Source organism: Mustela lutreola, chromosome 17 (genome assembly GCF_030435805.1).
Source record: "Mustela lutreola isolate mMusLut2 chromosome 17, mMusLut2.pri, whole genome shotgun sequence".
In the NCBI taxonomy this organism is placed as follows: domain Eukaryota; kingdom Metazoa; phylum Chordata; class Mammalia; order Carnivora; family Mustelidae; genus Mustela; species Mustela lutreola.
In genome coordinates this window covers 36,309,822-36,337,636 of record NC_081306.1, presented here as the reverse complement: position 1 = coordinate 36,337,636, position 27,815 = coordinate 36,309,822, and the positions used below count along the sequence as shown (strand labels likewise).

Below are 27,815 nucleotides of genomic sequence, written 5' to 3'. Positions count from 1 at the left end.
GGGAAAGGAAAAGCAACAATCAACACAAGGATCTTGGTGGACCAAGTCCATACCCACAGTGCCTAAGAAAAGTAATCCTGGGCACCTGGGTGGCTCAGTTGGTTGGGTGACTGCCTTCAGCTCAGGTCATGATCCCAGACTTCCAGGATTGAATCCCACATCGGGCTCCCAGCTCCTTGGGGAGTCTTCTTCTCCCTCTGACCTTCTCCTCTCTCATGCTCTTTCTCACTCATTCTCTCTCAAATAAATAAATAAAATCTTAAAAAAAAAAAAAAATTAAAGAAAAGTAATCCCAACCAGCAGGATTTGTTCATCTGTAGAATTATGTCAGTGGAACTGTCCAGGGAACTCTGCAGACTGGCTTGATTCAGATCCTCAAACAAGGAGTTTTGCCAGCCCTAGAGCCAGTCTGCCCCAGTCTGCCACCAGAGTTGAGTCATAGTCCCATCCACAGCTGAGAGTGTCTCCTGGCCACATCTGACAAGATGGACTGGTGGTAACACCTGAAAGTCATGCAGACCAGTGGCACTCAAGTCAAGAGAAGAGCACATAGAGCTGATAGTCTGCAGAGCAAAACCAGTGGGCCCGTTCATCCAGGAAACTTAGGGTGTGGGTCAGCTTGAGTTGAGACAACAAAGAGCTTTGCTGGCTTCAGAGCTGCTTCTCCTACTGTGCCCAGACAGGGAAACTAATTCATAACCTCAGTCATTTTTTAATATAGCCTCCAGCCTGCCCACCAGCAAACATAATCAAGGTGCATGGAAAACTACACAGCCCACCCAACAGCCCTGCTTATAGTGGCAACTGAACAAAGAGCACTGCCTGTAGCTTTCCCCCCTCTGATGGCCTCACATGTCCAGGGAATTTAGTGCACACTCTGGCCTGATTCAGGTCTCCAAGTAACAAGTCATATATGCCCTGGGTCCTGTCTGGCTTCCCATAGCCCAATCTATGAGTGAATATAGTATTATCCTTAACCTTCTCAGTATGCCTGACCAAAGAATCCAGGCAGCCACAGGACCCAGCTTCAAGTATCACTTTAGTAGTGTTCAAGCCAGCAGTCCTATCTAGCTCTTCTCAGAAAAGGGTACAAAACCTATCTCCAACCTCAAGTTGCCTCACTCAAAAATAGACAATAGCAGACCCCACCTGCATAAGGACATTATCAAGAGGTGCAGAAACCCAAACTGAGCTGACTGATGAAGATCAGTCTCTGCCTAAGCAAACCTGTAAAGACTGGAAAAGCAATCTGATTACTCAAATGAGCAGATACCAACATAAGGAATCAAGGATCATGAAGTACCAAGTAAATATGACACAACAAGCTCCAGTAACATAAGCTCTAGTAACATTTAAAAAAAAAAATGGAAACCTATGAACTATCAGAAAAAGAATCAAAATAACCCGCTTTAAAAAGTTTAATGAAGGGGGACGCCTGGGTGGCTCAGTGGGTTAAGCTGCTGCCTTCAGCTCAGGTCATGATCTCAGGGTCCTGGGATCGAGCCCCACATCAGGCTCTCTGCTCAGCAGGGAGCCTGCTTCCCTCTCTCCCTCTCTCTCTGCCTGCCTCTCCATCTACTTGTGATTTCTCTCTGTCAAATAAATAAATAAAATCTTTAAAAAAAAAAAAAAAAAAAAAAAAAGTTTAATGAAGGGACACCTGGAAGGCTCAGTTGGTTAAGCATCTGCCTTCAGCTCAGACCATGATCCTCCAGGGTCCTGGGGTTGAGTCCCACATCAGGCTCCTTGCTCAGCGGGGAGCCTGATTCTCCCTATGCCTACCATTCCCCATGCTTGTGCTCTATTGCTCTCTGAGAAAAGAATAAATAAAATCCTTTTTTTTAAAGTTTAATGAACTAAAGGAACACGGAAACAACTAGAGGAAATCAGGAAAATGAACAAAATAAGAATAAAGCAATAGCACCGTCAAAAAACAAAAACATGGAAGAGTAAACCTAGAGGTGAAAAAATATAGTACAAATGAGTAATTCAACAGAGGGTTTCAAAAGCAGATTAAACATACTGAAGAAAAAAGTCAGTAACCAGGAAGCTAGAACATTAGAAATGACCTACTTAGAGAAGAAAAAAATGGCAAAAAGAATGAAAAAGAGTGAAGTAACCAAGACTTAGAATGGAAAAGAATGAAAAGAATGAGACACAATGGGGGCGCCTGGGTGGCTCAGTGGTTTGGACTGCTGCCTTCGGCTCGGGTCATGATCTCAGGGTCCTGGGATCGAGCCCCGCATCGGGCTCCCTGCTCCGCAGGAAGCCTGCTTCCCTCTCTCTCTCTCTCTCTCTCTCTGCCTGCCTCTCTGCCTACTTGTGATCTCTGTCTGTCAAATAAATAAATAAAATCTTTAAAAAAAAAAAAAAAAGAATGAGACTCAATGAAAAGAAACAATATTCACATTATGGAAATTCCAAAAGGAAAAAAGAAAGGCATAGACAGTATTTTTAAAGGGATAGTGGCTGAAAACTTCCTGAACCTAGTGAGAAAAAGACACCCAGATCCATGGGGTCCAAAGGAACCCAAATAGGTTGAGCCCAAAAAGAGCTACATAGACATATAACTTTTAAAAGTCAAATTAAAGAATTTTAAAAGTAGCATAAGTAAAGAAGTTAGATACAAAAGGCCCCCCACCCCCATAAATCATTTGGCAGGTTTCTCAACAGAAATATTCTGTTACGCTGAAAAGAAATAAAAATAATAATAATACTGTTCTTGAAAAAAAAAAAAAAAAAGAAAGAAAGAAATATTAGGCCAAGAGAAAATAGGATGACATATTCAAAATATGAAAGAAAGTAACTGTGGGGAAAACTGTCCTTCAAAAAAGGAGGGATAAAGACTTTCCCAAACAAATACAAACTAAGGGAGTTCACTGCCACTAGATCTCTCTTACAAGAAATGCTAAAAGGAGTTGAGTGGAAGAAAAAGGATGCTAATCAACATCATAAGAACATAAAAAAAGGAGTGTAAAACTCACTGGTAATGATAAATATATAGTCAAAGTTAGAATGTGCAATTTGGCAATGATTGTGCATAATTCACTTACAACTCTAATTTAAAAATTAAAATGAATGTAGCAAAACTTACCATAATTATAGCAATGTGTTAATAGTTACACAGGATAAAAATATGTAAGATCTAAGAGTAATAACCTAAAATATGAAAGGGAGAAGTAAAAGTATAGTTTTGAAATATTATTGAAGCTGTCATCAGCTTGAAAGAGGTTATAATTAGAGGATATTTTATGTAAACCTCACGGTAACCACAAGAGAAAAATCTGTAGCAATTATAAAACAGAATATAATAAGTCAAAGCATAGTGATATCAGAAGAAATCAAAACTTAGAAAAGCAGTTGAAAAAACAAGAAACAATGGATCTACAAAACTACCAGAAAACAATGAATAAAATAGCAATAGTAAGTCATTACCTATCAATAATTACTTAAACAACAATTAAATTCTCCAAGCAAATGACACAGAATGGCTAAATGAATTAAGAGTCAATGATATGCTGGCTACAAGAGACTCACTTTAGCCTTAAAGACACACACAGAGTGAAGGAATGGAAGAACTCGATTCAAGCAAATAGTAACCCAATAAAAGCAAGAAAGTAGAGATATTTGTATCAGACAAAATATGCTTTAAAATCGGTAAAAACAAAGAAGGTGAATGCATAATGATAAAAGGATCTATCAAGATATATTAATTTTAAAAAAAAGATATATTAATTTTAAGTATTTATGTGCCCAACATCAGAGCACCTAAATATATAAAGCAAAACCTAACAGAGCTAAAAGAATAAACAGTAACACAATAATAGTTGAGGGTTTTAACACCCCAGTCTCAACAATGGATATATCATCCAGGGAATCAATGAGGGGACAGAAGATTTAAACACTACAGACCAAATAGATGTAACAGACATTTACAGAATATTCTATCCAACAGAAGCAGAATACACATTCTTCTCAAGCACACAAAAAAAACATTTTCTAGGACAGACCATATGTTAGGCCACAATGCAGCTCCCAACAAATTCAAGAACACTTAAATCACACCAAGTATCTACTCTGACCACAATGGCATAAAACTAAAAATCATTAACAAGAGAAAAACTGTAAATTTAAGAACACACAGAAATTAAACAATATTCTCCAAATAACCAGTGGATCAAAGGAAAAATTAAAAAGAGAAATAAAGTTTGAAACAAATCAAAAAGGAAACATACCAGAGCATACAGTATGTAGCAAAAGCTGTTCTAAGGGGGAAATTCAGAGCAATTAAGGTCCTACATTAAAAAGAAATACCTCAAAAAAACAACCTAATTGTATGCCTGAAAAACAAAAGAACAAATTAAGCCCAAAATTGGAAGAAAGGAAATAAAGATTATAGCAGAAATAAAGGAGGGAAAAAAAATAACCAAATTACTGGTTCCTTGAAAAAGATAACAAAATTGACAAACCCTTAGCTAGACTAACCATGAAAAGAGAGGACCCAAATGAACAAAACTATAAATGAAAAAAGAAGACATTACAAATGATACCATAGAAATACAATTGTAAGAGGCTCCCATGAACATATACACACCAAACATTCATACATTAACAGGATCATACACCACAATCCAGTGAGATTTAAGGGATGCAAGGATGGTTCAACTACCACAAGTCAATCAACAGGATACAATAACAAAATGAAAGGTAAATCATATGATCACCTCAATAGACACAGAAGAAGAAAAAAAGCACTATACAAAATGCAACATCCATTTAGGATAAAAACTCTCAACAAACTGGGTACAGAGGGCATGTACCTCAACATAATAAAGTCCATACAAAGACAATCCTACAGCTCACATCAGCCTCAGTAGTTAAAAGCTAACAGCTTTTCCTGTAAGAACAAGAACAGGACTCTTGGCAGTTTTATTCAACACAGTACTGGAAGACCTAGTCTCAACAATTAGGCTAGAAAAATAAATAAAATGTATTCAAATTGAAAAGAAAGAAGTAATACTGTCATTATTTGCAACTGACATAATACTACGTATAGAAAACCTTAAAGAAACCACACACACGCACACACACAGAAAAAAAAAAAACTTGATAGAACAAATGAATTCAGTAAATTTGCAGGAAACAAGACCAATATACAGAAATCTGCAGTTTTTCTATACACTAGTAACAAAAGCATCAGAAAAACAAATCGAGAAAACAATCCCATTTACAACTGTATCAAAAAGAACAAAACACCAACAAACAAATATAACCAAGAAGGTGAAAGACCTGTACACTAAAAACTTTAAGACACTGACAAAAATTGAACAATACAAAAATAAATGGAAAGATATACCATCATCATGGTTCGAAATAATATTGTTAAAATGTCCATACTACCAAAGCAAGCTACAGATTCAATACAATCCCTATCAAAATTCCAATGGTACACTTCCTACAACTAGGACAAATAATCTAAGATTTGTACAAAACCACAAAAGATCCTGAACAGCCAAAGCAATCTTGAGAAAGAAAAACAAAGCTGAAGAAGTACTGTGCTCCCTGATTTCAAACTATATTACAAAGCTATAGTCATTTCAAAACTATGGTATTGCGGGGGGGGGGGGGGGGAGCACACACACAGATCAATGTAACAGAATTGAGAGTCCAGAAATAAATCCATACATACATGGACAATTAATCTACCACAAAGGAACCAAGAACATACAATAGAGAAAAGACAGATTCCTTCAATAAATAGTGCTGGGAAAATTGGACAGCCACATGTAAAAAATGAAACAGGACCACTATCTTGTACCATGTACATATTAACTCAAAATGGATTTAAGACCTGAAACTGTAAAACTTCCAGAAGAAAACACAGGCAGTAATCTTCTTAACATCATTCTAACTGACATCTTTGTGGATCTGACTACAAAGGGAAACACAAAAATAAACAGGACTACATCAACCTAAAAAGCTTCTGTGCAGCAAAGAAAACCATGATCATAACAAAAATGTAATCTACTGAGAGAAGATATTTTCAAACCATATCACTGATAAGGGGATAATATTCAAAAAATATAAAGAACTCCTACAATTCAACAACAACAAAAGCTACAATTAAAATATGGGCCAAGGACCTGAATCGACATTTTTCCGAAGAACACCAAGATGGCCAACAGGCACATGAAAAGACGTTCAACATCACTAATTACTGGGAAAATGTAAATCAAAATCACAATGAGCTATCAACTTGACCTGTGAGGCTGGCTATCATCAAAAAGACAAGAAATAACAAGTGTTGGAGAGGATGTCGAGAAAAGGAGACCCTAACACATTGTTGGTGGGATTGAGAATTGGCACAGCCACTATGGAAAACATTATAGGAAGTCCTCAAGAATGGAACATGACCCAACTATTTCAATCCTGGGCAATTACTTCCAATACAAAAATGCTACTTCAAAAACATACAGGGACCCCTATGTTTATTGCATCATTATTTACAACACCCAGAATATGGAAACAACCTAAGTGTCCACTGACTACAGCCATAGAAGAATGAAATATTGCCATCTACAACAACACAGATGAACTTGAAGGGATGATGCTAAGCAAAATAAGTCAGAGAAAGACAAATACGATATGATTTTAGTCATATGTGGAATCTTAAAAAAAAATGCACAAACAAAATAGAGTCATAGATACAAAGAACAGACTAGCGGTTACTAGAGGGGAAGGAGGTTGGGTGAGATGGTGAAGGAGGTCAACTGTATAGTGATGGACGGAAAATGGACTCTCGTGAGGACTCTCTGTAATGTGCAGTTTCTAATTATATATCATTTAAAAAGATAGGGGTGCCTGGGTGGCTCAGTGGGTTAAAATCTCTGCCTTCGGCTCAGGTCATGATCTCAGCATCCTGGGATTGAGCCCCGCATCAGGCTCTCTGCTCTGCGGGGAGCCTGCTTCCCCCCATCTCTCTGCCTGCCTCCCTTGTGATCTCTCTCTCCATCAAATAAATAAATAAAATCTTTAAAAAGAAAGAAAAAGATGAATAGGTACTTGAGATATAACATAAAAGGTGATGACTGTAGTTAACACTGCTCTGTGATACAAGACAATCATTAAGAGCAAATCTTAAGAGTTCACATTTTTCAAGAAGAAAAAATTTTGTTTCTTCTTTCTTTGTATCATATCTCTATGAGATGATGGATGTTGGCTGAACCTACTGGAACAGTCATTGCACATATATGTCAATCAAACCATCATGCTACACATCCTTAATTTACACAATGATGTCAATTATTTCTCAATAACGCTGAAAAAAAAGAAAAGCCATGGCTTGTTTTTCATGTGAATTGACCATTATACTATTTAGTATCAATCACGTAAATGCCTTGAGTTCTTCTTGCAGGTTCTGATAGACACACCTCAATCACACTCCTTGGCTTAACCCCCAGAGGTTAAGTGGTGGCAGGACAGGCTAAAGCTCACTGCCCACAGGCCTGGCCACCCAGGAGTCCTCATCATTACTGCACTCCAAGAAACCTTGCGTACTCTGAAATAAACTCACATTAAGTGGTCCAGGAAAATCAATGACTTTCTAATTCCTCTTTACTTTGATTTTGAGGCTTCTTTTAAAAACAAAACAAAAACTCTCAAACTAATCCATAGTAACATCATTCTGGATTTTTTTAAAAAATAAGTTTCAAAAGAGATTTTCTTTTCACATACAATAAACAGACTTAAATACACTAGGTTTTCATTTCAAGAGCCTTCAGTTGACATGCCCTAAAATATAAAGTTTTTAAATGGCAAGGTATCACTTAATTCTATATTACATTACCAAAGGTTAAATTTCAGAAGAAAAATACAGTTACTTCAAGAATTTCATGATCCTCTGTCAGAGTCAACAGGCTACATTCAATTTTTATCAAGTACAGGTTTAAAGACTGCTTAGCCTTAGCTGATATTTTTAAGCCACACCTTCCTGATAGTACAAACATACTCATTTCTCTGATTCCTGAGATCCAGCAAAATCACTTCAAACAATTTTTGTCAAGTTTAATACTATATACACAGTTTGGTCTTATTTTATAAACAGCAGAAGATATACAAAAAGGTCCTACTTCCTTTCTTAACACAGATGAGAAACTGAACAAATTCCATACCTCAAATTGGACTTATTCTGAGGTGGCTGTATCAATTACTATTTAAACAGAGCAACTGCTCAAGATATACAAGATATTTGACTAAAATCTACAAAGACTAAACTGGCACCACAGATCTGATTTCTGACGACTTACTTGTAAAGAACAAAAATGGGTCGAAATGGGTCCTCTATCTTCAGGGTTTTCCTATACCAACCAAGAGAAAAATCAACCAATGTTAAACAAAACTACTTTTTTAAAGGAAGAACTGTGATGCTGAAATATACAATTCTGAACTCTATGCAGTGATTTATAGGAACAGGAGTTCTTGTTCTATATGATATAAAAATATAGAAAGCTAGTTATTATTTTATATAATATAAAAATATAGAAAGCTAGTTTACATGTAGCTTTCTCCAGGCTTCAAGGTATTATGTGTAAAATAATAACAAGGGATGGGGGGGTGGGAAACAGAAGAAGGCTAAAACCGCGAAGGAGGGCAAACATCTGGAAATTAGAATCAAGTGTCTAGAATGTCTCACTCTTTGGGTGTGTACACACGTGTAAGGGGGCTGGGGAGGAAGAGGGGGACTTGTGTGCAAAGCAGAATCACCTGGAGTCTTAAACCCCACACATCAGAACAGAATGGGCAAAGGAGAAAGGAGTCTGGAAGAACTTTCAAAACGGCTGAAGAATTACGATTCTGCCACACCATAATCCTCCCACCACTTCTGGGCAATTCTATGAAGCAAAGAGAAATTCATTTTCTCCCTTTCTCAGAAAGCCTTTGGTACACAGTCAAACCATCATCTTTTTAAATGTTCAAAATTTCACAAAAGTAAATGGGGGAAGAAATGATTATTAAGAATATGTTAGATTTAGGCAAATGGAAGAGAAAATCAGATTTTTAATATAAAGAAACAGTACACAAAAAGTGAAATTCTTGAACAGAATATTTCAAATGTATTTTAGTGCTGCATTTCTATGTATTTCCTTCAGTGATTACAGTTCTACATCAAAAAGGAGATTTGAGTTGGCAACAGGCAGACTAGGAACATGCAGGCCATTACCTGGGAATATAACCAATCCTTGCTCATCACTGTGGCATACAATGACAGACACTTAAAAGAAACAAGAACATTAAGAATATTAAACAGTACAAATACGCATCATCCACATAGTGAAAATGTATCAGGGCCAAGAAGCCAAAAACCACTATTGAAGAGGGCACAAAGGAAACCTCTAAAATATACGCTGGCTTGCTTAGATCACACCAGCTGGTGGATATAGATGGAATCACACTGTGAATACCTTCAGCTCACTAGATCTAAACCCCAAGATGCTCTTACAGACACTCAACTCCCTTAGGAGGGCCCTACGCACATTTCTAGGTGAGCAATCCTGACTCCTCCAAGCATGACAGTTTGACAGAGCCCTGTCAAGTGAGATGCACGTACCCCCTGTGAAAAGGGTGGGGGGATTCCGAGTTTGACTTCTTGTATCCTGGAGCAGAACATTAAAATAGCTCAGTAACGCAGCCCATCTAGTTTACAGACACCGTATTTTTCTATTTTGTACACACTATACCCTGCATAACATTCCCCATGAGGCCCCACTGCCTCTGACTTATCATTATCCTGACAGTTTTTAGTGAACAATGGGTTGCTGAATTCCCACCCTCCCTATGCACACTCTCCCCCCACTCAGGACTGGCCTCCTAGGTCCAACCCCAGACAGGCCCACACCACTGAAGTGCTTCTGTGGCCTCTCAGCCCTACATGTATTACTCTCTGCCAGTTGCCATCTGTATCCAAATCTCAGTTCTATCCCAGCTGAAATCCCAGTCACAAAAAGAATCATTCTGCCTAGTGACTTGAAAAATTTCGATTGCTGACATTAAATTCACTCTGGAGTATCATCAACAGAAATATTCCTTCTCTGTGAGGTTTTATAATAAACCACAACTGATGGTACCTAATGCAATGACAGAGATGATATGAGAGGTCAGTAAAGTCATCAACAAACTAAGATACCGCAAAAAGTGAAAGAGATACACAACATTCTTTGTTGAGGAAAGGTTAGAGAGGGAAGAGGGAAAGAATACAATGGATTGGAAGAAAAGGACGGACCACAAGGTAAGTTAAAATGTCAAGAACTATGTAAGGCCTTCTGTATCTTTTATTTTAGTTGAGGAAGGAGAAACACAGTAGGGGTTCATCTCAGCTGATAAGTTAATGAGCACAATAATAGCTATGATTTGTTAAGCAAGACACTGTGCTAAATGCTTTACACACGTTATCTCCTCTAATCCTTACAAAAACCTTGTGAAGAGATACTAACTTTTCACTTTATAAAGGAGCAAATGAAACACAGGTTATGTAACTTGGGCAAGGTCACACAGCTCATAAATGGCAGAGCCAGGATTTTAACCCAGCTCTTAAACTCATGACACTATCATGTTAAAATGCCAATACACCATGGCCAATGGCTTAAAAGCACGTTCTCTATGTATTTAAAAATGAGATCGCTACACGTGCTAATATAAAATTGTGTCCGTAAGATACAATGTTAAGTGCAAAAAGACAAGTGTGCTGAGGCTGGTCTCCAAAGTAATATAGTATGCTCCCTTCTGCATCAAGTCAAGGGCTGGGAGAAAAGATACCCATGGTCGCACATACAAAAAATATCATTGAAAGAATATTCAAACTGGTAACATTGATGGCCTCAAGCATAGGGGAGCAGGAGGCTGAGGATCAGAAAAGAGCCTTCTCGGTACATATACTTCGGCATGGTGTAACTTTTTAACCCACTCATGTAATTTTTCACAAGAAATAAGCACTACATAATACAGTAACTGTAAAAGCTAAAATCCTATAATGGAAGATACCCTACACCTCTCCCTGCCTTCCAAGGCTGAATAAAATTAAAAGACTGACAACAAAGGCACCCCTATTTTAATCATGCATGCTTTCTAGATGTTTTCACTTATGAAGAGTACCTATTACCACTGCTCACATCCTAAACATGGACCGAGCATGCTGGCACACACAGAAAGAAGGACTCCTGTGAACATGGGAGGAGAGACTGCGGGTAGGAAACCTTGGTGAGACGCGGAAGAAACAGGCTGCTCGAAAATCCTCAGTAGACAGACAGGAATGAGCTGAGGCAAGCCCACTCCCGGCAGGTCCAGGGAACACAGCTACAGAATCCAGCAGAGCTGCAGAAATGTGGAAGGAAAATGAAGCACAGAAGAATCTAAAGCAAAGTTAGGAAAAAGAATTTCCATTCCCTAATTAGTCTGAAAATAAGAAAGATGAAAACAAAGTCAAAACACATGAAGACCGGAATTGGTTGAAATTCAGTTAGAAATGTGCCTAATTCAGAATCAATGTACATTCCTTTGCTTGCCTTCAAGTATTTACTTTTAGGACCGCTATAATTTTATATTTATGTGATTCAAAATTATTGGCAATGCTTATTATTAAGCACCCCTGCCCCATCCTTTAAAAAGTTTGAATACCAATTGCTCAAAGAAAAGCAACTCTGAGTAGCTTAAGCAAAAAAGGAGGATATACTGAGAAACATGAGGAAAAGCAGAATGTCCACACTTCAGGACAGACAAGAACCAGAGCAGCTTTGAGGCTGCAGACATTCACAGAGCATCATGAAAACAATTCGAGAAATGACACAGCAGAGAAATGGCCAACAGAGGCCCCCACTGTGGACCAGGACCATTCCCAGAAAATGGTACATTTTTGTAAGCCAGGTGTCATCCTAAATGCTGCCTACCACACTACCACACTCATACCTAACACTCTCATTTACCATTTACTGTGTATCTAATATGAACATATTAAGTTCTTAATTTATGTAAAATATTTCAATTTAAAATTACTTCTAATTTTCATTTATAATTCGATGCTTCAAGTTTTTTGTGCATAATACCATAAAAACTTCAATTTATTGATTTGATATTGCAGTTGCTATTGGGAGAATTTGACACCAGAGTCATAAAACAAAGATTGAGCAGCACTAACCAGAAATCGATGGTACAAATGTGTTTATCCATCCATCTTTCAAAGAAGTTTCTGTTCTTCCAGGGAGTCTGTAATTTAAGATACTGCATATGTTTTCAAATAAATGAACAAAATAGGGCCCAAAACTGTAATTTAAGTTCAACATGCCAAAATCTCAGACCCCCCATTAATTGAAACTCAGCATGAACCACTGAACTACTTTAATACCATAGGCCTCCTAAAATCCACTAATACCACATTATGGTAAATAATAATTGTTTTTATAATTTTTTAAAAAGTTATAAATGCTTAGTTTTGAAAATCAAAACATTTAGAAAAATTTCCCATAATACAGAGATAAACACTTTCTAGAAAGTTTGGTCTATCCATTCATACTGGCTGCACAGATTATAAAACAGTTGCCTGTTTCCGCCTTAATATTACATCCCCATTACTTTTTAAACCTATTACACTTTTCTGTAAGATTTTATATTATTTCAAAAGCAATCTAAGCCCCCTTATCGACAGTCAGAAGATAGAGAAAAGTAAAAGAAAACAAAGAGATGAAGAAAACCAAGAGACAGCTGCTATTAATATTCACATCTCAGTGTGCTGCCAGCCCCTTTCCTGTTCATGTATATACAAATAGCTCTGTATCAGGGAAACTTCCCCCATGTGTTCAGGCCACATGCAGAGGGGCAGCACAGTGCAAGGACTAAGAGCAGGGGCTCTGCGGTCAGCCAAAGCTGCATTCAAAACTCAGTTCTACCACTTACTAAGTAGTGACCTTAACCTGTCTGCACACCAGTTTCTTCATCTACAGAATAGGGCTATAACAAGGTTAGAAGTTCTGCAGAAAAAGGTACTATCACAGGGCCCCACACATGAGAAGCGCTCAGTAAAGACAAGCTATTACAGTGTACAAAGCATGCTATATTTTCATTTTTCACCTAATGTATTCTGAACATCTTTCCATGTCAAATAGCTCCACTTCTACAACATACTTAAAACCAATACAGTACAGTTTTTCCTCCTACACTGCATCAGTCACTAGAAAAGAGGACAGAAAAATCAGATCCTCTTCATTTTGGTCAGGGTCACCCGCTGCTAACACATACAGACAGAGGACTCCAACCAAGCCAACCTGTTCCCTGAAATTGGGGAACAAGAGAGCAGTTCTCTGATGTTTCCTTACTAGCTGGTTAAGGGGAAGTCACAGGGAATATGAGGTTTGGCTGGGGTTTTGTTTGTTTTGGCTTGGTTTTGTATTATTATTTTTTTTACAAACATATTTATTGTCAATATCATCTATGATGAAATTAAGTTTATTTACCCAAGAAAGAACAACCTTTGAAACAAAGAAATTGCAGTTTAAAAAAAGAAAAAAAAAAAACTTACGCTGCGTTTGAAGCTAAGGAAATGCTAAATTATAAATTTTCATTCACTACATCTCCATCAACACAGAAGCACACCACAACTTGGGCTTCAGGTTTGATTCCACAGAGAACAGTTGTAAGAGAAACAGATGACCTCTACCTTTCCAACTATAATATTCTGTGATACTAGATTTAAGTTGTTTTCAAAGTCAGGAGTTTATTTAAAACAATCAGCCGATAATAACATCTTGCCACAAATCACAAATGTCTACATTCTCACCTGCAATTAATTCTGATCCACTGAACTTCTTTATATCTTAACAATGTTCCTCCATATGTCTGCTCTTCTTCAAATGTTATTAAAAGTACTTTATCCTTGGGGCGCCCGGGTGGCTCAGTTGGTTAAAGGGCTGCCTTCAGCTCAGGCCATGATACCAGGAACCTAGGATAGAGCCCCACAGCAGCAGGGAGCCTACTTCTCCCTCTCTCGCTCTCCCTGCACGCGCACTCATGGGCTCTCTCTCTCTCCTCCTCTTAAAATCTTTAAGAAAAAAAAAAAAAAGGAGTTTATCCTTGTTCATTTAATCTAGCTCCCAGCTAAGATCTAAGTCCAATTTTTTTCACAGCTAAGATCCCCATTTGGAATGTAAAGAACCCCATTTTGGAATATGTTGGCTAAACACAAAAGTCTTGATGTTGGTCCTTCTGTCTGGCAAAATTCTGTCATTATCTAGACACTAAATTCCTTGCTCAGGTTTCTGAATCCCTAGACTCTAACATGGCCTGCCTACTTGTATCCCTGCTAAGATCCTGTTGAAGCTCATCTCTCGGGTTCCGAATCATCTGTCCACCTGAAAGGGCTCTTCACAATCAACTATATTTTATTTTGTCAGTGTGTCTCCACCTTAAGAAGCAGTAAGCTCCATGAGAAGGAACTATGTTTTATCATTTATAAATGATACAAAATCAAATGATGTATCACTGATATAATTTTATCAAATGATACCATTATCATTTGATCATGTTTTATGAAAGGTAAAGCAGTACCTTTATTGCTTTACACAGTGCCTTGCTCCCTGAAAGCCCTCAGTAAGCACTAAATGAACGAACTCCGCATCCCTCTCTCTTAAGCTGATCTGTCCACTCCACATCAGTGGAAACTGCTAATGCTCGTTTTTCCCAAACCACAAGGCTTTTCATGGAGTAAATTTGAGAAACTGCTTCCAAATACTTCACAATTTGCTATTTGCATCTCACTCCTTCCTCTGGTTTCAGTTTCTTTCTTCTTGAAGAACACCTTTTAATAGTTCCTCCAGCAAGTCTATGAGGGATCTTTGTCTTTATCTACAAAGGCTTTATTTCACTTACTCCTGAACATTACCTTATATGGACTCAAACAAAATCCCTGCCAGTCTGGACAACAGCTTCCCTCAGGTTGCTTTTGCTTTTGTCTTGTTTCTAATATTTCAACCACAGTGTGTCTAATTTATTTTTATTTAGCCTACTTGTGGTCTACTGCACTTCTTGGAACTCAGAACTTAGGCCTTGCATTTATTATGGAAAATTTTCAGCCATTATATCTTCAGATAGTGCCCTCCACCACCCCCACTATTTCCTCTTCCTAGAAGCTCTCAGAAGGTGGTACTAGACTTTCATACTACAGGTCAAGAATGAGTCTCAAGGACTCGTTTTATGTCTCTTCACCCTTCAGAACTTCATTCCAAGCAATTTCTTCAGACCTTAAGAATCAGTAATATGGCGGCACCTGGGTGGTTCAGTTGGTTAAGTGTCTGCCTTTCTCCAGGTCATAATCTCAGGGTTCTGGGATCATGCCCCACATCTGGCTCCCAGCTCAGCAGGGAGTCTGCTTCTCCCTCTCCTTCTACCTGAGAGCTCCCTCCCTCCACCCCATGCACTGGTGCTCTTTTTCAAAGAGCTACTGAGTTTACTTTTAAAAACCATAATTTTCATTTCTGTAAGTTCTCTTTGGTCCTTTTCCAAATCTTCTAATCTGTGGTGTTCTTTCGTTACAGTCTTATCTCTTCTGTCTCTAATAATTTTAACAAAGGAATCTCGGTCTTATGTCCCAGGAGTACCTCCTGGAATACCAATTCTCCTACTAAAAACTCCTGCCCACTCTTCTTCATACTGATTCATTTCCTTGTGTGGCTGGCAATTTATTTACTTACTTACTTACTTATTGCAAGTTCATCTTCAGCATGAACTGTTTCTTCCTTGAGAATCCCACATTTTTCGTTTGCTCTCGAGGACAGATTCACACTTATTTCTAAAGGCTTCATTTGTTTCCACAGTTCTGTACTAATTTCTGTACAGTTTCTGTACATAGTTCTGTACTAATTCTATACAGTTTCACACTAATTTCTCAGCTTGAGGGTTAGTTGCACTGTAAGAAATGTTAAATTTTAACCCATCCTCAACGTGATGGACAGCTTTGGGATTCAGATGGTTCTTGTATTCTTTTTATTTCTAATTATATACAACCTCAGAAGGACACATGTTTCTTTGCACTTCCTTGAACTAGGTTTTTCTAGTCTTCTTTTCACAGATGGACACCCTTCAAAGTTTTATGTAGGAAGACCTCAACCCCACTTTCCTTCTTCATAGAGATCTAAGACCATGTCTCCTGTTCCTTGCTGACACCTTCAGGATCAAGCCCTTGAAGCCTACAACCAGATCTGAGAGCAGGGCAGGCCTTGAGCTCCCAATCATACCCTGGCTTTGAGGTCTCCTTTCACTTCTGGCACCTGGGATTTCCTGGTCTATCAGCCTCAGGAATGCTTCTGTTTGTCCTTAGTATATTTCGTCCACAGTTTCCAAGTGTTTGTAGCAGGTAGAAGTCCTCTAAACCAGCTCTGGTGGCAATGTTGCTAGAAACCTGCGACAGTCACAAAATATGAAACTCAAATGATCACTTCAGGGAATTGTGATGATTACTTACCATTTTGCCAGATGACAACAGCCAACTTTTTTTTCAACCTTGAGAATAGTTTCCAAATTGGTATAAATATTCCCAAGGCATTTTAAGATCATTTTGTCCCTATACATTTCAAATGCCTTCATAGTTCTTTTTCCTTGATAATTTCAACAAAAACCACACCTGTTGACTCCATTTTCTCACTACTCATTCATTCTGTAACCAACTTCAATCCGCTTTATAGCCCTAGAACTCTTTTGGAATTATACTCAAAAAGATAAACCTTTCCCACCTAATCAACAAATCCAATGGTCCCTTCTTTGCTCTCATCGTACTCACCTCCCCGCAGCAATACTGACTATTGCAATTTTGCCACCCTACTATCACCCCAGTTAAAATACTTATTCCAGTATTACCACTATCATTATCTACCTCACTTCCATCACTCCAATCTCTTCCTCCTTCAGTTTATCAAGTCAGTCAGATTAATAGCGCTACACTCCAGTCACGTCAACTGTTCACACTCCCCACTCTGCCCTACAGTGGCTCATTACTATCCAGTACTATGGGAAAAGAATAGGTGAACGAGGCACAATCCTGTCCACAAAAGCATAAAGAATAAGACCACCACCTAACACCGATGGGATGTATGCTACGTAATTGCTAAGGTGCTAAACACCTTACCTGCAACCATACCAACTGATCCTCACAGCAGCTCTATGACATAGGTGCAAATACTATACCTACTTCAGGAATGAGAAATACTAAAAGATGACTAAGCCAACCTTAGGGAGCACAGCTAGCAAATGACTCAGTCCATTTTAGGCCAATCCCATCCTCTTAAACGACAGACTATACCTTCTCCACAAATATTTACAGCAAAAGCCCAGACCTCACCTTTGACTGAAAAATATGTATCTGATACTTCGTAACAGCTGTTTGGATGCCCCAAAAGTACCTCACATTAACATATCAAAACCCGCAAAAATCACAACCATACTGCCCAAACTGAAGCCGTCCAACCTCAGCAAATGACTACACTAACCAACTCGTCATGCCAGTCAGAAACCTGAACATCTCGCATGGCATCCTCCTTCCATATCCAAACTATTACCTTACCAAATCCTGTCTTTTTGCGGGGAGGGAGGGTGTCCTAAATCTGTCTCTACAACATCTTCATCTGTCCCTCTCCAACACTACCAACCTAGCCCAGTCCAAACTACCTTCTCTCACCTCAACTGCTGATAGAGCCTAACTTACCTAGAGTGATGCATTCTGGTTTTTCCCAATCTACTCTCAGCTTTGCAATCAAAATGCTTTCTCCCCTTGTTGAGATTATGCTTTTAAAACAGCCATCTGACCCTTTCACAGATTTTGGACTCCGGACCAAAACTTTAGGCCAATCTTTTACCTCAGGTTCTGAAGCATTAGAAATGTTAAGACTGATGATAGCTGTGTTTGAGTCACAGAGATAAAGCCAATTTTCAGTGACAGTCAAGAATGACACCAAACACAGGAACAGAAGCAACCTGAGAGAGGATGACAGAGAGGACAATACCTGAGAGGTTTTGAGCACTTGGCTCTAGTTTTTCCTAAGGTAGATCTGAATCCTAAATTTGCCAAGTTTCAAGGTATTCTTCTTGTTACACTGTGATACCCCAGGATGCCTCCAATGAAATCCTTTTTTTTCTTAAGTAATTCAGACTGAGTTTCTAGCTTGCAGCCAAGAGTCTTAGCTAAGAAAAAGGAAGGAAAAAAACCTTAGAAGAGCCAAGAAGACACACTTAGAAACGGGGGACATGCCTACAAGGCAAAAATAAAACAAATTTGACATAAAGTAAAAATACCTTTGGCCAGATAATACATAAATATGTTCAATATTTGTAAACTTGTGTATCTCCTTTAAAAGATGCTACATAAAATGCTATAGGGTAAGAGCCATGTTTCCTTTTATGCTCTGCAAATCATCACAGCTTACCATAAATCTAACTACTAACAAAAAAATTAGAAGTAAAAGCATAACTGTACAATAACATAAAACATGAAGTTGCATATTTGGAAACCCACTCTCTCTGGCAACAGTTTATACATGTGTTTGTATAAAGAAATTGTCTTTTTCTAGTAATACTTTACCAATATTCTATCTGCTGATTGTGATTTGCATTGTCAGGTACTATAAACTCATCTTGCTCACAGTCAAATATTTTATGTATTACATAAGTATACTTACAAGTACTGTAACCATAGAAGGAAAAAAAAATAGCTGTGAAAACTATAGATTATATCCTCTATAAACACTTTTTCTGTTGCCATCTGGTGGTTCATGTATTAAATCAACACTGACACTCATTGTATATAAGGGCTTGGTCCACAAAATGAAAATCCCCTATTCTTTTTTCCACCCCATTTAACACATAGGGAGAAGGCAAACAGAACCGACCTTCACTTTGGAAATAGTCCCTTTTTCATGAATAAAGCACAAATACACAAAATAAATAAAGGGTCGCACCAAAGAACCCACAGAAACTACAACTCCTGGAGATGATCACCCTTACCTAAGTAGGATAGGTTATACCTATGCGATAAAAGCTGTAAAACTCCCTCCTTACCCGAATTATTTTTCCTAACTAGTCATCTACTTGGGTTGCTAAAATTCCCACCACTGATTATTCTTAATAAAGGCAACTACTGGGGCACCAGGGTGGTTCAGTTGGTTGAGCATCCAACTCCTGATTTCAGCTCAGGTCATGACATCAGGCTTGTGAGTTGGGAGTCCACGCTGGGCTCCACACTAGATGAAGAACCTCTGTTTAAGATTCTCTCTCCCCCCCTCTCTACTTCCCCACCACCCATGCATTATATAAACAAATACATACATAAATACATAAAGGCAACTACTGGCACTCCTCTTTAAGTAGACATAGCCATTCTTTGGTTGCCTCCCTATATTGTTTTTTTCTTGGAAAGATCATTCATCTTTGTAAAAATCAGGCTTATGTATCTGACAGCTTCCAAACCTCTCATGATAAGTAATCATGTCTAGAATACAGAGGAGAGTTCTGAAAGAGAAAAGGAAACAGAACATTGCACCAAATGTTAATTTTATCCATGTAATAATACAGGCCCACAAGTCTAGCCCATTCTCTACAGCCATATCTCTAAAGGCTGGCCTTGTCAGTTAAATGGATACCTAGCAAAGCCAAAAACAGTGCAGAAACTATAGTCTTGCCCATGTTCAACAAGCTAATCTCCAAAGATCAGTAAATTAATAGAGTTACTTGACTGACATGTGTTGTCAAGAAATTGGATTATTTAACTGATAGCTCTTATCTTCACTAGACATTGTATATCAACAGAGTGCCACTAAGCCTGTTAGTATGAAAAACAGTTCTTGTGTTAATTTTGAGGGCCTTTTGATTTACTCTGAGTCCCTAAGGAATACAATTAACCAACATAACATTAGGTTGAGCACAGAAACATCAACAAACACCATCTACCAATCTCTTTAAATTACTGATGGTCACTGTCCTATAAATATAAGCATTCTCATACCCATCACTATTTCATATCTTTTTAAACTTCTCTCTGCATTAATTACCTCCAGTATATTTCAATTACTCTTGCCCTTTCTTCTTCCAGCCATTTAAATAAATAAGCATTTCATATTTTTAAGGAAATTTATTTCTCCAAACTGTGGGCTTACAGAGATAAATTATGGTACTAATTCATTTTACAGAACCTAAAGTTTTGAACATGAACCATTTTCAGGCTAGAGTAAATACATCATGCGCTAGACAGCAGAGAAATTCTGTACTGCATCTTAGTGGTCTTTGATATTTTAAATACCCTGGAAAAAGTAAAATGAAGAGAATTAGGTTCCAAAAGCTAAGACATATGGAGTTACAGAATCCCCAGAAAGGACACACACTAGCATCAAGTAAAGGGCAAAAAGGATATGACAACATACAGAAAATCAGAGAATCAGAGCAGAACAATTTTAATGATCTAGTCTAACCCCTTCCTTTCACAGGTGAGAAAACAGACCCAGAGAGGCTAAAAGATTTGTTCATATTGCAAGTTAGTTAGAGTGAAATAAAAACCAAGTCTACTGACACTTAGCCCACCACCTTTTCCATTCACCACATCCATGTTTCTAGAAAAGCTTTGCAAAAGTATTCTCATTCCCACAAAAGACTGTGGGGGCAGGGGGCAGGGTAAGGCTTTAGAGTTGCCTGTCAAGAGGCCAGACCACCTAAATACTAGAATAGCAAATATATAAATAACTAGGGCTTCCTAAAGCAGTGCTCCCATAATATCGTTTATTCATTTTTATATTTAGATATAGCAAGAATAGTGTTAATACAAAGAATCTCTAAGACTAAAAATATATATCTCCAGAACCAGTCTCAGATATGGGATCAATAAGTGGCAGGTAAGTACCTGTCCAACTCTGACAGATTTTTGCATTGCAGAGATTCACTGAAAAACTTGGGACTAATTTCTATATGCTAATACAAAAAGATGGCAGGAGGTCCCATATTCTCTGTCCCAGTTGACAAAATATATTGGTCAGGATCATGGGTACAAATGCTTATGCCTTTTTTATTAAGAGATTTACAAATATGGGGGAAATTTAAGAAAGTAACTTATAGGTATGTTGGAGCCTAATTACAGTAAAAAATATACAAATAACAAATATACAAATTAAAATGATCAGTTACATTAGGTAGAAATGTATCATCACTTAGCAAAAATATTTAACCAAATAAAAAGTGAAATATCTTCACATTTTAAAAAATAATTCTACTATAACTCCTCCTTATACCTTTCAACTTCATTTTTATTCCTCACCCTCAGCTTTACTCATCTTCCATGGATTTGGACTTCAAGGATCTACTCTTAAAACTACAGCTTTTAGGGACACCTGGCTGGCTCATTTGGAAGAGCATGCAACTCTTTATCTCGAGATTGTAAGTTCAAGTCCAACACGAGATATAGAAAATAAAAATAAAAATAAAAATTTTCTTTAAAAAATACACCTTTTATTATTTCTTGCAGAAATCTAAGTTGTGACCTAGTAAAAACCAGTTTCTCTCTTTTCCTACTCACTCTGGGTCTGTTCCATTCTGTAGATTTAGTCAACTAACATTACTGGCCTCTAATCCAGAGGACACCTAGAGGATGGCCCCAAGTTCATGTTTTGAAACAGAAAACATGGAAGGGCACTAAAGAGTAGAATATAAAGGCAACTGGTAGGTAGAATTTAAAGACATCTTACTAGAGTCCACTTAATTACCCATCTAACTTATCAGAGTTCCCCTTTGTTTTGCCCAATATTTAAGAGGTAGGGAACATGTAAGGGAAACTTCCTAGTTAGGTATAATCCCAGTATTGTAGCTAAACTTAACCATGTAAGATAAAAGGCATGCTGAAGCAAACTAACAAAAATTCTGTACCTTACAAACCCCACCTCTTTATTTTGCATGTAAAGGACTTAAACGCATGTACTTGAACGCAGATAAAAGAATTTTCCAACTGTTCCTCAAAGAAATGGTGGTACACTCCCAGTGGTCAATTCTGCGGCACTCGTATTTGCCAGCAGACTGCCATAACCTAGTCTCAGTTGGAATTTGAAAATTACAGTATGAAAAAAAATTCTTTGTGAAGAAAAACTCCAAAATGGCAATAGTCATTTTATTATGGGAGAGGAATGGGTCTATGGAGGGGGATATGCATATTTCCTCTTCTCTCTTCCAAATTATCCAACGGAATTTAACAATGACAACAGTAAATACGGGAACCTGAACTTTGGGGCCCAGTAACAACAATACAGTATTTAGAAAACACCAACCACCAATTCCCTTGGTACTGATCTGATGGTTCTCTCTCCCCATAGAAAGCTCTAGGCTACATGGAAGGCAATCCAGCCGACTGGTTACAAAGAGACTGTGGATTAAGCAGCCTGCTTTCCATTTTGGCTCCATTAGTCTCAGGACCTCAAGCCAATTAGTTACCACCTCAGTGCCTCAGTTTCCCCACAGGTAAAATGAGTACAAAATGCTACTTACCTCTCAGGGGTTGTTGGGAAGAGTAAATGAGCCTACTTATAAAGCACTTAGTGTCTGGCACATAAGAAGGCCTAATAAAGGTTAGCTACAGGTGGCTATACATAAGGCTTCATAGAGGGTGATAATTGCTTATTACTGGATTTACAAGACAGTTACCAACCGAGTGGCCAGTTGCCATCTGTTAAACATACAGTAGCCTAATAAAATGTAATCAGTGAGTATCTGAGCACTTAGTGTAGCACTCTCTGTGAAGACTCTCCAGTAGAGCAGGTAGTCTGGAACTCAAGTTCCAGATGAAATTCAAACCATAAAGCAGTAAGAAAGGGGGTCCAAGAGCAAAAGGCGAAACCAAATGCTTCTGGGATAATAAAAGCATAAGGCCCCAAGAGGAAGCTAGATTTGCGGTAAACCCAGTTAGCACCGTTTTGTGACTTCTTCACCAAACCAGTGGCAGAGAAGCCCAATTAGCAGAGCTTACCCAAGGCTGGGAACTGACCTGAGGAAAGTGGTCCAGGTAGGAGTCCAGGTAAGCATCCAGACCACGTGTAGTCAGACTAACAATGACAGAGAACTGAGGGAGATTACAGGATTGACCAACAAGGATAAAACCAGAGCACAAACAGAGAAGCATCACCTGGGGAGCTTTTGTAAATGCACAAATTCATCTTCCAGAGACCCTCTAGATCAAAGGTGGAGCCCAGATGATTCTATTTTTCAAGTTCACTGGTGATTCTGATGCATTCCTCACACTAGCACAAAGTAGGAGCCCAACAGTGGGAATAAACAGAATAAGTGATTAAAAGCAGAGTTAAGTCAGGGAGAAACTTCAAAGTTTGAGATCACAGACATGAAACAAGTTTAAGTGAAAAGCTCAAGGTGCATAAAGGTCACTGGAATTTGGGGGGCAGTGGAGTGCTACAAAACGACAAGGCCAGCAACAAGGTTAAAGGGGAAATTGCATCATGTGCAATTTCTCATTTAAAGGGTTAGAACAATGGTTCTCAAACCTGCCTGAACATTGGAATCCCCTAAGGAGTTCTTAAAATCTGACACCCAGGTCAAACCTCAAATTCTGGAAATGAGATCCAGGCTTCAGTATGGTTTAAAGCAACCCCATGACTCCAATGTGTACCCAAGGTAGAGAAACATGAGCTAGAGAGGCTCCAGGAAAGCAGCAGGCTACTGGAATGAGGAAAGACATAAAGCAATCTAACTCAGTGCTCTCAAACCCTAGTACGTATCAAAATCAACTGGAAAGCAAGCTGTGTTCTACAGGATCACCAAATTCCCCAGGAAACTCTGATACACACAAAAGTTCGAGAACCATCAATCTAAGTGACTGGCAATAACTCCAAAAGAGAAACTGAGAACGATGGGCAACCCCAAAACAATAACTAAGAAGAGCATTTCTACCTCTCAGCCTGAAGAGGCTATAATGAACATAGGAAGCCATACTAAACATTTCTAGAATCAATAAGCCAGTCAAAAGATCTAGCAGTAAAACTAGGGCACCACACATGCACCTGGGTGGCTCAGTTGGTTGGGCCACTGCCTTCGGCTCAGGTCATGATCCTGGAGTCCCTGGATAGAGTTCCTCATCGGGCTCCCTGCTCTGCAAGGAGTCCGTTTTTCTTCCTCTGACCCTACCTCTCTCTCATCCTCTCTCTCTCTCTCTGAAATAAATAAAATCTAAAAACAACAACTAGGGCACCACAGACTAAACACATATGATACTTATGACCCAGCCATCCTTCACTTCAGAAGGCATCTCCCCAAACATTCAAGTCTGGGGACACCTGGCTGGCTCAGCCTGTGGTTCATGCAACTCTTGACGTCAGGGTCATGAGTTCAAGCCCCATGTTGGGAGTGGAGCCTACTTAAATAAACTCAAATCTGGCTCCTTGGTGGACAATAATAAGAAAGCATGCATTGCCACCTGCCTTTCAGAATTAAAGACTTAAGTCTTTAAGAATCTAGAAGCGTTACAGACAGACAGACAGACACACACACCCCAATAAGCAGAGTATAACTCAGAAATTCTCATTACCATGTAGAAAGAAACCCCAAGGCATATTTAAGTTATATTTGGAAGATCTGAACCTTGTTATTTCTCATAATGGCCAAATGGGTAACTTAGGAGAGGTAAGTATATGTAACTTTCACTACTCGATGTTGCACTTTTCTCCTAAAATATCATGACTAAGCCTAACCACATGAAATACCATTAGAAGAAAAACAAAGAAAAAATAGGAAATGCTTCACCTAGTGACACAATGATACTGTACTTATGACTAGTTCCAGCTTGGTGTTAAGTATTCCATTTAGAATGTTACATTTTATCTGATAAGATTCAAGAGAATATATTCCCTTGCATATGACCAACTCATCATCCCATCAGAAATCTCTATAGCAGCAGCAGAATTTTCATTTTCAAGATACATGAGCTTTTGTCAAATGGTGACATCTCTCCAGTAATATGAATTTTCAATATGATATAAAAAATGATGGATATATTACACATTTCACAGAGCACAGAGAACAGAAGCCTGTCAATGAATTTAAAATTTGTGACAACCCATTTGAAATTTTACACTAAAAGACCTGTACACTTTCATAAACCATATAAATGTAAAACAGGTACCAATGTTTTCACTTGCAACAAGGAATAAAATATTCCTTCCTATCAAAGTTTAACTGTTGCCTTAGTGCATTTTAATTACATATTTTCATCAGCATTACAGCTGTAAAAATGCGACACATTATACAGCCGTCAGAGTGCAACCAATAACTTGAAATCCTTGTAATATACTTTAAAACAAGGCCACCGGATTTGCCCCACCACCACCAGGACCCCCTTGTGAACTTGGGCACAAATCACCAAATGTACAAATGTGCAGGGCTTATTGCAAAGTGCAAGTCACTGCATTTAAAAAAAGAAAGAAAGAAAATAATAAACACCATCTGCATTCTAAAAGTCAGCCCTAAGTGATTTAGCTTTCTTCATCTGAACCTGGCTTCTTTAGCAATCTACAGATCCCATTTTACAAAATGACTTAATAAACGCTTTTCTACCGAAGTCAGTCATTAGGCAAAAAGAAGCGTGTGCGCACATACACAGAGAGAGAGAGAGAGAAATGAAGATTTTCCTAGTAATGGAGGAGTTAACCAGAAATACGGCGATTTGTTTTCACGCTGCAAAACCTGAAAGCAGGTGTTAGGAGAGCCGGGGGGGGGGGGGGGGGCGGGGAGGAGCCGGGTTGAGATAACGTTAGGTCAGCAAGAACGAGAGAGACCCGAGAGTGAGTGCCTGCACTCTCCGGGGCCAGTTGTGAGTTCCTACCTTGCAGACGTGAACACATCCCAACTGTTACACGTCCCTTCACGTCCCTCGCCGCCACTGGACACAGCGCACGGCTAATTGAAGTTTAGAGCGCCGGCTCCTTCCAGGGACAGTAGTATCCCCCGCCACCACCCCACGCCGCTAAAGAACCCCCAAGCCAAGCCAGCTTGGCTCCAGCTGCCGGCAACAGCAGGGGTACGCTAACCCGAGTTAAAGACCTTCCCCGGAGGAGGCACCTACTCCTGCCTGCATTTTTGTTATCTGCTTCCAGCTTCACCCTTTCCAGACCAGCCAACTTCAGCGGAGAAGGATGCTACGCGCCAACGGGTTTTTAACAGGACCCGGACGGAGGCGGGGAAGCTCCCCGTGCAGCGGTCCTCGGCGTCCTAGGCGAGCGAGGCTCCGGGTTAGAGACCCCCGCCCCGCCCCGCTGCGCTCTCGCCGGCAGCCCAGGAGGGGGGCAAAGCCACCCGCACCCAAAGTTTTGCTCGCGGCTGTCTGCATCCCCCTCCCCCGTCCCGGGCTCCGGCAGCCGGTCGTGCGGGATCGCGACCCGGGCAGGACCGCACGGAGGCTCCCACCACGCGCCCCCCAAGTCCCACGGAGATGCCGGCCCGCCGCCCGCGGGGGGCGCCGGGCTCCGACCAGCGGCCGGCCCCCAACTTGGGCGGCTGGGGCCGCAGGGCTCCGCTCCCGCCGGCGACAGAGCCCCGCAGGGCTCGTCTGGCGGGCGAGCGCTCCCGCGGCCGCCCGGCCCGCTGCGTCAAGCCCCGCCGCCCGCCTCGCGGCCCCGACGGCTCGGGCTCTCCCCGGCCCCGCGCCCCTGCCCCGACCCCGGCACCAGCCCCGCGCCTACCTTGAGCCAGCGCCCGGAGCAAGTGCAGCTGCAGCGCCAGGAGCGCCCACCATCCGCGCCTCCGGCCCGCGCTCAACTTTGTCGCCGGCCGCCCGCCGCGCTCCCCCGCGTCCCGGCCGGGGCTCTCGGGCGCCGCGCGGGCTCCCCGGGGCCGCTGCCGCCGCTCGGGGCCGGGCGAGGACCCCCGCGGCCGCCCCGGGCCCGCCGCGCCGCCGCCGCCCCGGGCCATGCTGAGGAGGAGCCGCCGCCGCCCGCACCCGGCCTCGGGCCCCGCGAGCGGGACGGGCGGGCGGTGGCCGCCGGCTGAGCAGCCAGGTGCGGGGGCCGGGGGGCGGCGGAGGGGCGCGGCGGAGAAGAAGTTGTCAGCGGGCGAAATTCTTGTCAAGCCGCCCCCAGCGCCCCCGCAGCCGGAGCGCCCGGGCCGCGCCGCGTCTCCCGGAGGGTCCGGCCGGCGCTGAGGAGGAGGAGACGTCGCCGCCACCGCCGCCCCCGCCCGGCGCTGAGGAGAAAGTGCGCCCGCCCGCGCTGGCGCTCGCCCTCCGCCGCTGCCGCGCCCCATTCACAGCCCGGCAGCACGCGCCGCCCGCCCGCGCCCGCCGCCGCCGCTGATTGGCCGCAGGGAGGAGGCTCGCGGGACTCGCGCCCCGCCCCCACGCCCTTGCCTGTTTTCAAACTCGCCGCGCCCGCCCGCCTGGAATTTCGCGCCGGGCCTCGGGCTCGCCTCGGCGGCTTTCTGCGCCGGCTGCGCCCCCTAGGGACGCGCGGAGCGTACTGCAGGCCGGCGCCGTCTCAGCACGCGCTGGGCGGGCAGCTCGGGCGGGGGCTGCGCGGGCCGCAGGGGTGGGGGCGGGGGCGGGGGCGGCTCGGGCCTTGCTCGACTCCAGGCGTGCGGTCTCGCAGGTGGGCTGGCGCACCCGCGGCAGAGGAGTAGGTGGGCCGGGCGGCGGAGCCTCTGGCGGGTGCAGGTGGGCGCGCCCCTCCCGGAGCCTCCAGCCCGCCCTCCTCTAGCCGGCCCTTCCCTCCCCGCCCCTGCCCTGCGATCCGCCCGCTCCGGCCCCTAGGTGGGTGTTCGAG

At 41.1% G+C, this 27,815-nt stretch overlaps 1 protein-coding gene across 3 annotated transcripts in view; it reads right to left on the bottom strand.

The window, feature by feature from the left end:
• Positions 1–27,224, bottom strand: part of SDK1 (sidekick cell adhesion molecule 1) — an 867,118-nt gene extending 839,894 nt beyond the window's left edge. For all 3 annotated transcript variants that reach the window (XM_059154465.1, XM_059154466.1, XM_059154467.1), the window contains exon 1: positions 26,742–27,224. In XM_059154465.1, coding sequence (XP_059010448.1) covers positions 26,742–26,970 — 229 coding nt within the window. In that variant the 5' untranslated portion in view covers positions 26,971–27,224. The remainder of the gene's footprint in view (positions 1–26,741) is intronic.
• Positions 27,225–27,815: the final 591 nt, after the last annotated feature.